This window comes from Coregonus clupeaformis, unplaced genomic scaffold (assembly GCF_020615455.1).
Source record: "Coregonus clupeaformis isolate EN_2021a unplaced genomic scaffold, ASM2061545v1 scaf0013, whole genome shotgun sequence".
In the NCBI taxonomy this organism is placed as follows: domain Eukaryota; kingdom Metazoa; phylum Chordata; class Actinopteri; order Salmoniformes; family Salmonidae; genus Coregonus; species Coregonus clupeaformis.
The window spans coordinates 881,078-895,000 of NW_025533468.1; the positions used below are offsets into that span (position 1 = coordinate 881,078).

The 13,923-nt window shown below is 43.4% G+C and overlaps 2 protein-coding genes across 3 annotated transcripts in view; both read left to right on the forward strand.

Annotated features, from left to right (window-relative positions):
• The first annotated feature begins 362 nt into the window (after nucleotides 1–362).
• On the forward strand, nucleotides 363–8,108 carry LOC121546843 (putative transporter SVOPL). 2 transcript variants are annotated; one of them, XM_041858089.2, is made up of 16 exons: nucleotides 363–491; nucleotides 1,278–1,446; nucleotides 1,556–1,647; nucleotides 1,777–1,875; nucleotides 1,996–2,067; nucleotides 2,185–2,309; nucleotides 2,447–2,510; nucleotides 2,598–2,723; nucleotides 2,942–3,070; nucleotides 3,150–3,223; nucleotides 3,434–3,633; nucleotides 7,111–7,222; nucleotides 7,370–7,451; nucleotides 7,571–7,660; nucleotides 7,803–7,916; nucleotides 8,028–8,108. In XM_041858089.2, the coding sequence occupies exons 2-16, from the start codon at nucleotides 1,290–1,292 to the stop codon at nucleotides 8,037–8,039; spliced, it is 1,548 nt and encodes a 515-aa protein (XP_041714023.1). In that variant the 5' UTR covers nucleotides 363–491; nucleotides 1,278–1,289; the 3' UTR covers nucleotides 8,040–8,108. The 2 variants fall into 2 exon arrangements, with proteins under 2 accessions (XP_041714023.1, XP_041714022.1); XM_041858088.1 differs by having other exon boundaries at nucleotides 1,285–1,446.
• Nucleotides 8,109–9,069: 961 nt separating this feature from the next.
• LOC121546615 (protein-methionine sulfoxide oxidase mical3b-like) overlaps nucleotides 9,070–13,923 on the forward strand; it is a 31,272-nt gene continuing 26,418 nt past the window's right edge. The window contains exons 1-2 of the mRNA XM_041857851.2: nucleotides 9,070–9,354; nucleotides 13,643–13,923. The exon at nucleotides 13,643–13,923 is cut by the window's right edge and continues 96 nt beyond it. Of these exons, the coding sequence (XP_041713785.2) occupies nucleotides 13,678–13,923 (246 nt within the window). The 5' untranslated portion in view covers nucleotides 9,070–9,354; nucleotides 13,643–13,677. The remainder of the gene's footprint in view (nucleotides 9,355–13,642) is intronic.

The window sequence follows — 13,923 nt, forward strand, 5'->3', positions numbered from 1 at the left end:
ATTCGCTTTCAATCTCTCTCACTCACTCACACACACCGGCAGATATCCTTCCACCCAATCTCTACCTCCTCAACAATACCAGGTTGGCTCAAATATATTTATGTCCAAGGCAAGTAGTAATTCTCATTGGGTAGTCCTGTTTGAATATAATATCTCGTGGACAGAAAAGGAAGTGACAAACTTTCGCGATAATTTTACTAATTGGTAGCCGAGATTAGTTTAAATAGGGTTGTTTATTTCCTTTCACAATATTTGAATACTAATTAGCATATGTAGGCTACATACGTTGTTAGGCGGGACCTAAAAACGTGTCGTCTGACCTTTTTAGGGGTGTTGTCATCAACTTCCTGATTCACCTGTCCGAAGGTGAGCAGAACTGGCCGAGTTTCTAAGTTGAAATTGATTCTCAAGGTGGCCAATATATGAAAAGTTATTCTTCATGACAAAGATAGCCTTCTTCAAAAAAGTAGCGAATTCATCACAAAAAGCAGGTAACAGTGATTCCCGGCAGTGCTGTGATTTACCGCATAGTTTACTTTGTACATTATTATTGATGTGTAGGGATGCGGCACAGTAAATCTATGCGCTCCTCAATGTATGATAAAAACGTTTTGATTTTGTTTAGCATTTAAAACTTTGCCGAATATTTGTAGTTGTGGGTTTATTTTAACGTTTCTAAACGTTACAACAGTGTCAGAATTGTAGTTAACATGGAGTCAGCTGTTGTCCATATGTTCAGCTGAGAATCCAAGAGAGGGAAGTTGTAAGCCCACTTGTGCCCCTTGGGTTCTTGAGAGCTAGTTGACAGGTAGGCTTAATGTTGTTGGTGATGTTACAGTATGGGCAGGTGACAATGTTATATGTCGTGGTAGGTTTCTATTAAATGTTAAAGGGCCAATTTGCGATTTCTACTTCTATTTTTGCACTTTTAAACTCATTGATTCTTAAAGAATATAACTTAGACATGCTTCATGAGCTTAGTTCAACTGACCCCCCCAGAACTCAAAATAAGCTTGTTTAACTCCATTGTTTGTAAACAATGTAATTGTAAACAAACTGTATAGCCTCAAAACATGATTACAATTATAATTTTGATCTCATGAGTGGTCAGTCCTTGCATCCATAGCGCTGTCTATGAATTTAAGTGGTTACATTTCTCCAGCCCCATCCTGCAACTGTTTACCAAAACAGTGGTGGGGTGCCCACTTTGTTGATTGTTGAGCTAATGTTACAGTATTGGCATAAGATATTATATTAATAGTATGGTAATGGTGTAGACTGCAGTGTCTATGAGCAGTGTAGGGAGACCGAGGAGGTCCTCCATGAAGACTCAGCTGGTTAGTGCCATCCAGCTAGAGGAAGTGGAGATGGAGGAGGTCAATAACCATCACCAAGAGGTCAACAGCCCTTACCACGAGGTCAACAACCCTCACCAAGAGGTCAAAGGTGAGCTCCGCTCATAAACCACCCAGTGGATAGAGTGTTTGGTCATGGGAAGGGATAATGTGGGGGTGAAGTGTGTATGTGGGATTTGAACTTTGACCTTGTGTTTCAGAGCCACAGACGTACAGTGTGGAGGAGGCGGTGGAGACCATCGGCTTTGGTCGCTTCCATGTTATGTTGTTCATCATCATGGGCAGTGCCAGCGTGAGTGTGTGTGTGTGTCTCTGTCTGTCTGTCTAGCTGTCTGTCTTTGTCTGTCCGTATGTAAGTGAAAGAGCTCTTGCTAAAGGATGTGCATAAGCATATAAGCATGCATGTATGTATGTATTGTAGATAGCGGAGGCGATGGAGATCATGTTGCTAGCCGTGGTGTCTCCTGAGATCCGCTGTGAGTGGCATCTGGACAACTGGGAGGTGGCTCTGGTCTCCACGGTGAGGAAATACACCAATCAGCATGCAGCTAGGTTTAAATGTGTGTGTGATACTAGTGGTAGTACATATTACACATGTATATGATACAACTTTCTGTCTGTCTGTCTCTGTCTGTCTCAGATGGTGTTTGCGGGGTTCATGGTGTGTGGAGTGCTGAGTGGATACATGGCCGATAGATATGGACGCTGGAAGGTCTGCCCCTTTACAGATTTATGTGATAAAAATAAAAATGAAATCTTCTGGAACTGTTTAACAGTCTGTGTCGGAATGAGAGTGTAGATGTGTCTGACGGTCTATCAATCTATCTAGGTGGTGTTTGGGGGTTCTGTGTGGGCAGCGTACTTCTCCCTGCTCACCTCCTTCTCTCCGTCCTACGGATGGTTCATCTTCCTTCGCCTGATGGTGGGTTGTGGTGTCGCCGGGTGCTCCCAAGGGTAAGACACACACACACACACACACACACACAGACACACAGACAGAGAGAGAGAGGAACAAACACAGACACACACACACACAGACAGTTCCCTGTTCTGAGACCCACTGTTAGTGATATTACTCTCCTTTCTCCTAGGTTTGTCCTAAAGACTGAGTTTATCCCTGCTAGTTACAGATCCTACCTGCTACCTCTCGCCTCAGTAAGTCACCATAGCCTCACATAGCCATCATCATCATCATCATCATCATCACAGTTGTTTCAGCTTTAGTTTTGTATACCCTTTTAGATCTTCTGGATGGTAGGCTCCATGCTCATCATCATGCTGGGTATGACTGTGGTTCCAACGCTGGGCTGGCGTTGGATGATCCGCCTGTCTGTCATCCCCAGTGTCCTCCTCCTCCTTCTCTTCCAGGTAGGAGTCCCGCCTCCTCTGAGTCTCAGCAGCATCTCTCTTTGACACGCCCCTCACTCTCTGACCCTCTCCTTCCCTACTCCTTCTCTATCCCCTCCACCTCCCCTTCTCTCCCCATGACTCCCCAACTTAAGAATGGGCCATCTGAAAGTGTTGAGACTACCTTCTCTGACACTCTCTTCCTGGTTAACTTTCCTGGCGTTCCCATGTGTCTATAGCTTATCCCGGAGTCGGCTCGCTACAACGTGTCAGCAGGGAACGTGCAGGCTGCCGTGGAAACACTCCAGCGTATCGCCAGGATGAACAGGGCCTCCATGCCACCAGGGAGGCTCGTGGAACCTTTGGTGGTGAGTAGTGTGTTTGTGTGTGTGTGTGTGTGTGTGTGTGTGTCTGTCTATTGATGTTTCTGTGGTGTATGTGTTTCAGAAAGAGAGGGGCAGTTGGCGCCTCCTGGTCAGTCCAGCATTCAGGAGGACCTCCCTACTACTGTGGTACTCATGGTAATGCCCCATACACTCTTCCTCCTCCTACTCTTCCAACCTAAGAGCACTTCCCTGTTTGTATTTGAGTATGTGAGGACGGCGTGGTGTGGAAGGGTGTATGACATTCTATTTTTCAACATCTATATGTGTGCTGTAGGTTTGTCCTTTTCTTACTGTGTGTGTGTGTGGTTGTTTATTCATTTCTGTGTGTCTATGTATGTACTGTAGGTTTGTGGCGTCCTTCTCCTACTACGGCTCTGTGTTGAGCAGTTCTGAGCTGCTGGAGAAGAACCTGCTGTGTGTGACGGACGCTGACGCGGAGCACCAGCAGAAACACAGCCACCCAGAGGACGGGATGTGCTACTGCATCCCCTTCGGCTTTAACGACTACCAGACCCTCCTCATCAGCTGTCTGGGGGAGGTCGCCCGTGAGTGAGGGGGTGGAGGGGGGAACTATGGGTGCGTGCATGTGTAACAGATGTCCAGTGAAGACCAAGAAGATTGGTCTCGGCACCAGTGTAACAGATCGTACTTCGTAACTCTCTTGCGTTGTGTTTTTCAAGAAAATACTCCAGGTTGATTGGTGTTTGTTCTAACAATAGACGCAAGGAAGAACATTAGATGTGCAGGACAACAGTATGTTGTTGGCTGTCGATTTGTGATTTGTCTATTATTATTAGCATGGAAATAACCGTGAATTAGCAGGGAGATAATGCAACCATTACAATTAGAGCATGGCTGACTAAAAGTATTTAGTCAGCCACCAATTGTGCAAGTTCTCCCACTTAAAAAGATGAGAGAGGCCTGTAATTTTCATCATAGGTACACGTCAACTATGACAGACAAATTGAGGAAAAAAATTCTAGAAAACCACATTTTAGGATTTTTAATGAATTTATTTGCAAATTATGGTGGAAAATAAGTATTTGGTCACCTACAAACAAGCAAGATTTCTGGCTCTCACAGACCTGTAACTTCTTCTTTAAGAGGCTCCTCTGTCCTCCACTCGTTACCTGTATTAATGGCACCTGTTTGAACATGTTATCAGTATAAAAGACACCTGTCCACAACCTCAAACAGTCACACTCCAAACTCCACTATGGCCAAGACCAAAGAGCTGTCAAAGGACACCAGGAACAAAATTGTAGACCTGCACCAGGCTGGGAAGACTGAATCTGCAATAGGTAAGCAGCTTGGTTTGAAGAAATCAACTGTGGGAGCAATTATTAGGAAATGGAAGACATACAAGACCACTGATAATCTCCCTCGATCTGGGGCTCCACGCAAGATCTCACCCCGTGGGGTAAAGATGATCACAAGAACGGTGAGTAAAAATCCCAGAACCACACGGGGGAACCTAGTGAATGACCTGCAGAGAGCTGGGACCAAAGTAACAAAGCCTACCATCAGTAACACACTATGCCGCCAGGGACTCAAATCCTGCAGTGCCAGACGTGTCCCCCTGCTTAAGCCAGTACATGTCCAGGCCCGTCTGAAGTTTGCTAGAGTGCATTTGGATGATCCAGAAGAGGATTGGGAGAATGTCATATGGTCAGATGAAACCAAAATAGAACTTTTTGGTAAAAACTCAACTCGTCGTGTTTGGAGGACAAAGAATGCTGAGTTGCATCCAAAGAACACCATACCTACTATGAAGGATGGGGGTGGAAACATCATGCTTTAGGGCTGTTTTTCTGCAAAGGGACCAGGATGACTGATCCGTGTAAAGGAAAGAATGAATGGGGCCATGTATCGTGAGATTTTGAGTGAAAAGGGCATTGAAGCAAGGGCATTGAAGATGAAACGTGGCTGGGTCTTTCAGCATGACAATGATCCCAAACACACTGCCTAGGCAACGAAGGAGTGGCTTCGTAAGAAGCATTTCAAGGTCCTGGAGTGGCCTAGCCAGTCTCCAGATCTCAACCCCATAAAAAATCTTTGGAGGGAGTTGAAAGTCCGTGTTGCCCAGCGACAGCCCCAAAACATCACTGCTCTAGAGGAGATCTGCATGGAGGAATGGGCCAAAATACCAGCAACAGTGTGTGAAAACCTTGGGAAGACTTACAGAAAACGTTTGACCTGTGTCATTGCCAACAAAGGGTATATAACAAAGTATTGAGAAACTTTTGTTATTGACCAAATACTTATTTTCCACCATCATTTGCAAATAAATTCATTAAAAATCCTACAATGTGATTTTCTGGATTTTTTTCTTCTCATTTTGTCTGTCATAGTTGACGTGTACCTATGATGAAAATTACAGGCCTCTCTCATCTTTTTAAGTGGGAGAACTTGCACAATTGGTGGCTGACTAAATACTTTTTTCCCCCACTGTGTATATATATATATATATATATATATATATATATATATATATATATATATATATATATATATATACACACATACAGTTGAAGTCGGAAGTTTACATACACCTTAGCCAAATACATTTAAACTCTGTTTTTCACAATTCCTGACATTTTAATCCTAGTAAAGATTCCCTGTCTTAGGTCAGTTAGGTTCACCACTTCATTTTAAGAATGTGAAATGTCAGAATAATAGCAGAGAGAATTATTTATTTCAGCTTTTATTTATTTCATCACATTCCCAGTGGGTCAGAAGTTTACATACACTCAATTAGTATTTGGTAGCATTGCCTTTACATTGTTTAACTTGGGTCAAAGGTTTCGGGTAGTCTTCCACAAGCTTCCCACAATATGTTGGGTGAATTTTGGCCCATTCTTCCTGACAGAGCTGGTGTAACTGAGTCAAGTTTGTAGGCCTCCTTGCTCGCACACTCTTTTTCAGGGCTTTGTGATGGCCACTCCAATAACTTGACTTTGTTGTCCTTAAGCCATTTTGCCACAACTTTGGAAGTATGCTTGGGGTCATTGTCCATTTGGAAGACCCATTTGCGACCAAGCTTTAACTTCCTGACTGATGTCTTGAGATGTTGCTTCAATATATCCACATAATTTTCCTTCCTCATGATGCCATCTATTTTGTGAAGTGCACCAGTCCCTCCTGCAGCAAAGCACCCCCAGAGCATGATGCTGACACCCCCGTGCTTCACGGTTGGGATGGTGTTCTTCGGCTTGCAAGCACCCCCTTTTTCCTCTAAACATAACGATGGTCATTATGGCCAAACAGTTCTATTTTTTTTTCATCAGACCAGAGGACATTTCTCCAAAAAGTACGATCTTTGTCCCCATGTGCAGTGGTTGAAAAACGAGTTTTAATGACTCCAACCAAAGTGTATGTAAACTTCCGACTTCAACTGTATATATATATATATATATATATATATATATATATATATATATATCTCACATACACATCAGGACATGTACATAGTGTACTCGTACACATTGTAAATAAAAAATGGAATATAGTATTTCAGAACATGACCTACCACTTGCATGTGGTGGTCCTCTGTAGCTCAGCTGGTGGAGCACGGCGCTTGTAATGCCAGGGTAGTGGGTTCGATCCCTGGGACCACCCATACACAAAAATGTATGCACGCATGACTGTAAGTCGCTTTGGATAAAAGCGTCTGCTAAGTGGCATATTATTATTATTATTATTATTATTATTATTATTAATATGTTAATATCAGACTGGTAGGAATTTACGTTCGCAATCTCTGCTAGTGTAACCAATGGCATAACACCTTATTGATATATAAATTCAACCCACCAGTAGAAATACATATTTCTGCAGTGTCAAGTGGAAACCCTGTTACACATGCATGTGTGCGTGTGTGTACAGTGGGGGTCAGATTCACTCTTTTGTTTCGCTATCTGAATAATGGTACTGTTCGTGTACACGTCTGATTCGTTCTTGCGCTCTCTCTCTGTCTCTCTCTCTCTGTCTCTTTCTCTCTCTGTCTCTCCATCTGTCTCCAGTCATCCCTCTGAATATATGCCTGTTGAACGTGTTTGGGAGGAAGTGGAGCATGGTTCTGCTGGAGCTCATGGCAGCCCTGTTCTTCATGCTGGTCAACGTCTGCTCTACTATGTATGCACTGTAAACACACTCAGGGGGGGGGGGCGGGGAGTTATTTGACTGTTTTATTTAGTCACCAATTAAAAATACAGTATCAATACTTTTGTTCATGAGATTCTCTCTCTGTCACTCTCTCGCTCGCTCTCTCTCTCTCTCCAGGTTTGGTTTTACCATTCTGCTGTTCTTGATCAGGTCTCTGGTCTCCATGAATTTCAATGTGGTTTATATTTATACTGCAGAGGTATATGGACACAACTTTACATTCCATCCATAGATATACTGTTAGTGTATAACAATGTATTGTACAGATCTCTCTCAGGTGTATACTGTGTGTGTCTGATGGCTCCTTCTGTCTCTCAGGTGTACCCGACTGCAGTGCGTTCTCTTGGGTTAGGTTTCTGCACTTCTTTTAGCCGCATCGGAGGCATGATCGCCCCCTTCATAGCACAGGTCTGTGGCTGTGTGTTGTTCATGTTGGCTGATGTTTGTGTGTGTGTGTGTGTGTGTGTGTGTGTATTAATATTTGAATGTGTGTTACAGGTGTTTTTCTTAAATGTGTGTGTCTATTAATGTTTGACTGTGTGTGTTGTAGGTGTTGATGTCACATTCAGTGATTTTAGCAATGCTGCCATTTTCTGTGGCCTGTGTGCTTTGTGCGGTTGGAGCCTTTCTATTGCCTATCGAGACAAAGGGACGAGCACTACTGGTACGACACTGTCTGCGATATTGTGTGAAATTAAGATAATACTGTATATGTGAAATACAAATCTTTGGTTTTATTACTGTATTTCATTGGATTAACTTTTTCTCTTCACAGCAAAATTCCTGACTGTTTACATGTGATTCTCAACACATTCATGTAATTTAATATTTACACATTAAACGTTCTATACTTTGACAACTGTCTTTGTGTTTTAAATCATCTAGATATTTAGATTTCAGAAAGTGTGTACAATTGAGTGAAAATAACTAGTCAGGCAGGGGAATTCAGTCTCACTTCCCATCACTAGATGGTGACATTACCCTGTAGGGATATGGAGCTGTCATCTATATATAAAACAAAATCCTAATCCAATGGGATTATGTGAAATCTTAAACAAACAGAGGGAGACTTGGTTGGGTTTCATTGGAAAGGATGAGAAGCCCCGTCATGGAGAGGTTAATGTTAAAATTAGACTGTAACACCACACACACCATGGGGCAGCTTAGTGGGGTGTGTGCGTGCGCGCGTGTGTGGTGGGGCGTGGGCGTTATACTGAAGTAGTTACTGGGAATACAGTATGGATCAGTGAAGGTGATAAGGTATTCGCTGCAGCGTAAGCCATGGGTTCAGGTGTTAGCCACAGTATTTAGCTATAGATTAAGCCCTGTGTGACTTTTTCACCCACCCTCTCATAAGGCTTGGGTCTTTTTGAGTTAGTAGAGAGAGCAGAGCAGATCTCCATATGACCATAAATTGAGAATTGTGGGTAGGCCTATAAACGTGTATTTGCGCTGTCATGTGTAGGCCTATACCTGGCATGTGCAGGTACCTCCACACAGACAGAATGTATAACCCAACCCTTCTCTCTGACAGCACTGAAGGTTTTGGGTCTTAGCCATTTGCACAAATAGGCCTCTGTCTGTGTGTTATGTTCACACATACACACTCTGTTTTTGTGTGCCAATGAGTGGGATCTCTCTCCCTCTGCGCCACGTTCTTACAGAATGATCTCTCTCTTCAGATCCCTCTCCTCTTTAAGCTTGTTAGATCCCAGTCTGTTTCCCATGAGATTAGGTGTGTGTGTGCGGGCGTGCCCGTGTGAGTGTGCGTACTGTAGCCTATGTGAACATGCTGTGTGGGAGGAGTCTATACTTGGCTGTTCCCTGACCATGGACGAGAAAAGTGTCTGGGTGTGAGAGAGCGAGAAAGACAGACTTGGAGAGTTGGCATCACCATAATGCACAGCACACTATAAGGAAGGGAGGGGGACAGACGGAGACAATGGGGGCTGCAGTATAGGCTACTGCAGTGCAGGTTTGTGGGGTGTTGTTTCTGCGGCTGAAGAGAGATTTACATTAGGATTCTGAGAGACACCTGGCAACCCGTGGCTGAGCTGGGGAGTGACGATGTCTGTACAGGCCAGACGACAACACAGCATACAGTAAGTCCTACACAGCAGTTTGTGTATGTTCTTCTGTCAATGTGTGTTTGTATGTGTACTTTAATGTGTTATCTAGAAAGTTTGTGTGGACTGTGTGCGGACGCAATGGACAGACAATACTGAAAGAATGAAAGCTTTTTGATGTTCTAGGTGATTCTGTAGAGTATCCTAGGCACTTAGACTGGATAGTACAGTGGGGAAAAAAAGTATTTAGTCAGCCACCAATTGTGCAAGTTCTCCCACTTAAAAAGATGAGAGAGGCCTGTAATTTTCATCATAGGTACACGTCAACTATGACAGACAAATTGAGAAAAAAAAATCCAGAAAATCACATTGTAGGATTTTTAATGAATTTATTTGGAAATTATGGTGGAAAATAAGTATTTGGTCACCTACAAACAAGCAAGATTTCTGGCTCTCACAGACCTGTAACTTCTTCTTTAAGAGGCTCCTCTGTCCCCCACTCGTTACCTGTATTAATGGCACCTGTTTGAACTTGTTATCAGTATAAAAGACACCTGTCCACAACCTCAAACAGTCACACTCCAAACTCCACTATGGCCAAGACCAAAGAGCTGTCAAAGGACACCAGAAACAAAATTGTAAACCTGCACCAGGCTGGGAAGACTGAATCTGCAATAGGTAAGCAGCTTGGTTTGAAGAAATCAACTGTGGGAGCAATTATTAGGAAATGGAAGACATACAAGACCACTGATAATCTCCCTCGATCTGGGGCTCCACGCAAGATCTCACCCCATGGGGTCAAAATGATCACAAGAACGGTGAGCAAAAATCCCAGAACCACACGGGGGGGACCTAGTGAATGACCTGCAGAGAGCTGGGACCAAAGTAACAAAGCCTACCATCAGTAACACACTACGCCGCCAGGGACTCAAATCCTGCAGTGCCAGACGTGTCCCCCTGCTTAAGCCAGTACATGTCCAGGCCCGTCTGAAGTTTGCTAGAGTGCATTTGGATGATCCAGAAGAGGATTGGGAGAATGTCATATGGTCAGATGAAACCTAAATATAACTTTTTGGTAAAAACTCAACTCGTCGTGTTTGGAGGACAAATAATGCTGAGTTGCATCCAAAGAACACCATACCTACTGTGAAGCATGGGGGTGGAAACATCATGCTTTGGGGCTGTTTTTCTGCAAAGGGACCAGGACGACTGATCCGTGTAAAGGAAAGAATGAATGGGGCCATTTATCGTGAGATTTTGAGTGAAAACCTCCTTCCATCAGCAAGGGCATTGAAGATGAAACGTGGCTGGGTCTTTCAGCATGACAATGATCCCAAACACACCGCCCGGGCAACGAAGGAGTGGCTTCGTAAGAAGCATTTCAAGGTCCTGGAGTGGTCTAGCCAGTCTCCAGATCTCAACCCCATAGAAAATCTTTGGAGGGAGTTGAAAGTCCGTGTTGCCCAGCGACAGCCCCAAAACATCACTGCTCTAGAGGAGATCTGCATGGAGGAATGGGCCAAAATACCAGCAACAGTGTGTGAAAACCTTGTGAAGACTTACAGAAAACGTTTGACCTGTGTCATTGCCAACAAAGGGTATATAACAAAGTATTGAGAAACTTTTGTTATTGACCAAATACTTATTTTCCACCATAATTTGCAAATAAATTCATTAAAAATCCTACAATGTGATTTTCTGGAATTTTTTTTCTCATTTTGTCTGTCATAGTTGACGTGTACCTATGATGAAAATTACAGGCCTCTCTCATCTTTTTAAGTGGGAGAACTTGCACAATTGGTGGCTGACTAAATATTTTTTCCCCCCACTGTATATGACTTATGTAAGGTTTTTAGTCTTGTATGGTTATTTGCTGCTGTTTAGAGTATCCAATTTTCTCATTTAATCTAATGTAAACTTCTATACTGTACATCTCCCCCTGCTATGCTGACATTGCAGTGTGTGTGGGTTTCTCTTGGTGCTTGGTGCGGATGGATCCACTATGTATGAGGTGCATTGTGTCCCCAACCCCCCCTCACCCCACACCCCAACCACACACATTCCCTCCTTCTTTCTCTTTGTATTGTCTGGTGACTGCTTTGGTTATTGTCCCAGTCTTGAGATGTGGGCACATATTGTACCTCCTCCCCCCAAGTCCTTATACACCCTATATTTTTATTGTGTGAAAAGGGAATATGTTCATAATGTATTCAAAGGATATCAGATAATGTGGGCTGATTATACCATGCAGATATACAGTTGAAGTCGGAAGTTTACATACACTTAGGTTGGAGTCATTAAAACTCGTTTTTCAACCACTCCACAAATTTCTTGTTAACAAACTATAGTTTTGGCAAATCGGTTAGGACATCTACTTTGTGCATGACACAAGTAATTTTTCCAACAATTGTTTACAGACAGATTATTTCACTTATAATTCACTGTATCACAATTCCAGTGGGTCATAAGTTTACATACACTAAGTTGACTGTGCCTTTAAACAGCTTGGGAAATTCCAGAAAATGATGTCATGGCTTCAGAAGCTTCTGATAGGCTAATTGACATCATTTGAGTCAATTGGAGGTGTACCTGTGGATGTATTTCAAGGCCTACCTTCAAACTCAGTGCCTCTTTGCTTGACATCATGGGAAAATCAAAAGAAATCAGCCAAGACCTCAGAAAAAAAGTTGTAGACTTCCACAAGTCTGGTTCATCCTTGGGAGCAATTTCCAAACGCCTGAAGGTACCACGTTCATCTGTACAAACAAAAGTACGCAAGTATAAACACCATGGGACCACGCAGCCGTCATACCGCTCAGGAAGGAGACGCGTTCTGTCTCCTAGAGATGAACGTATTTTGGTGCGGAAAGTGCAAATCAATCCCAGAACAACAGCAAAGGACCTTGTGAAGATGCTGGAGGAAACAGGTACAAAGGTATCTATATCCACAGTAAAAGTCCTATATCGACATAACCTGAAAGGCCGCTCAGCAAGGTAGAAGCCACTACTCCAAAACCGCCATAAAAAGCCAGACTACGGTTTGCAACTGCACATGGGGACAAAGATCGTACTTTTTGGAGAAATGTCCTCTGGTCTGATGAAACAAATATAGAACTGTTTGGCCATAATGACCATCGTTATGTTTGGAGGAAAAAGGGGGTGCCTTGCAAGCTGAAGAACACCATACCAACCGTGAAGGACGGGGGTGGCAGCATCATGCTGTGGGGGTGCTTTGCTTCAGGAGGGACTGGTGCACTTCACAAAATAGATGGCATCATGAGGAAGGAAAATGATGTGGATATATTGAAGCAACATCTCAAGACATCAGTCAGGAAGTTAAAGCTTGGTCGCAAATGGGTCTTCCAAATGGACAATGACCCCAAGCATACTTCCAAAGTTGTGGCAAAATGGCTTAAGGACAACAAAGTCAAGGTATTGGAGTGGCCATCACAAAGCCCTGACCTCAATCCTATAGAAAATGTGTGGGCAGAACTGAAAAAGCGTGTGCGAGCAAGGAGGCCTACAAACCTGACTCAGTTACACCAGCTCTATCAGGAGCAATGGGCAAAAATTCACCCAACTTATTGTGGGAAGCTTGTGGAAGGCTACCTGAAACGTTTGACCCAAGTTAAACAATTTAAAGGCAATGCTACCAAATATTAATTGAGTATATGTAAACTTCTGACCCACTGGGAATGTGATGAAAGAAATAAAAGCTTAAATAAATCATTCTCTCTACTATTATTCTGACATTTCACATTCTTAAAATAAAGTGGTTATCCTAACTGACCTAAGACAGGGCATTTTTACTAGGATTAAGTGTCAGGAATTGTGAAAAACTGAGTTTATATGTTTATTTGCCTAAGGTGTATGTAAACTTCCGACTTCAACTGTATAATGCACTTTATGTTCACACACCTAAGTGCAGTGAATATAATGCAATATAATGCAATTAGCAGGATATGGTATACTTTTCTGAGGGCTTTGATTGTGGGAGAGTCTCAGCAGCAGATATACTTCATTACCCATAAGCCCAGTGCACAGCATGGAGAGCTGGTTTATCTGGGCTCTACCTCCCAGCAGGGGAACCTAACCTCTGAAATGCAGCAAGCTCAGACAGAGAACACCTTAATCCACACACACAGTAGGCTACTTGCAAACTTAGAAATGTACTTACATGTTTTATAAGCAATTTATTACGCATGTAAGGAGTGACAAGGAGTTGGAATGATAACACAAACAGACTGGCTATTAGACATGGATTCTACATGGGATGTCTGTGTGGAACATTGGAACGTAGTCTCTGTCTTTTCTCTCTCTCCAGGCAGCCAATGAGAGAGCCCGGAACAGGAAGCTGAGATGGAGTTCTCAGGGTGCCCTGCTGCTGCCGGCGTTGCCGTGGGCGACGAGGCCCAGGAGGCGGAGAAGGAGGGCCACGCCCACGTTCTATTTGATGAGTTTGTCCAGGCGTCCACCTGCAGAGCGACACTCCGTGCCTTCAACCTGCTGTGTGAGCACCTTCAGCTCACACACACACACACACAGCCACAGACATACTCCACTACACAGCCGCAGCGGCCTTTCTACCACACCCTCAAAGAGCGC

Bases quoted from the DNA above. Each gene is read 5' to 3' on its own strand.
- LOC121546843 (XM_041858088.1), top strand. From the start codon at position 440: ATGACAAAGATAGCCTTCTTCAAAAAAGTAGCGAATTCATCACAAAAA. The intron at 2,068-2,184 runs GTCTGCCCCTTT...CAATCTATCTAG, and splicing joins ATAGATATGGACGCTGGAAG to GTGGTGTTTGGGGGTTCTGT. The intron at 3,071-3,149 runs GTGAGTAGTGTG...TATGTGTTTCAG, and splicing joins GGCTCGTGGAACCTTTGGTG to AAAGAGAGGGGCAGTTGGCG.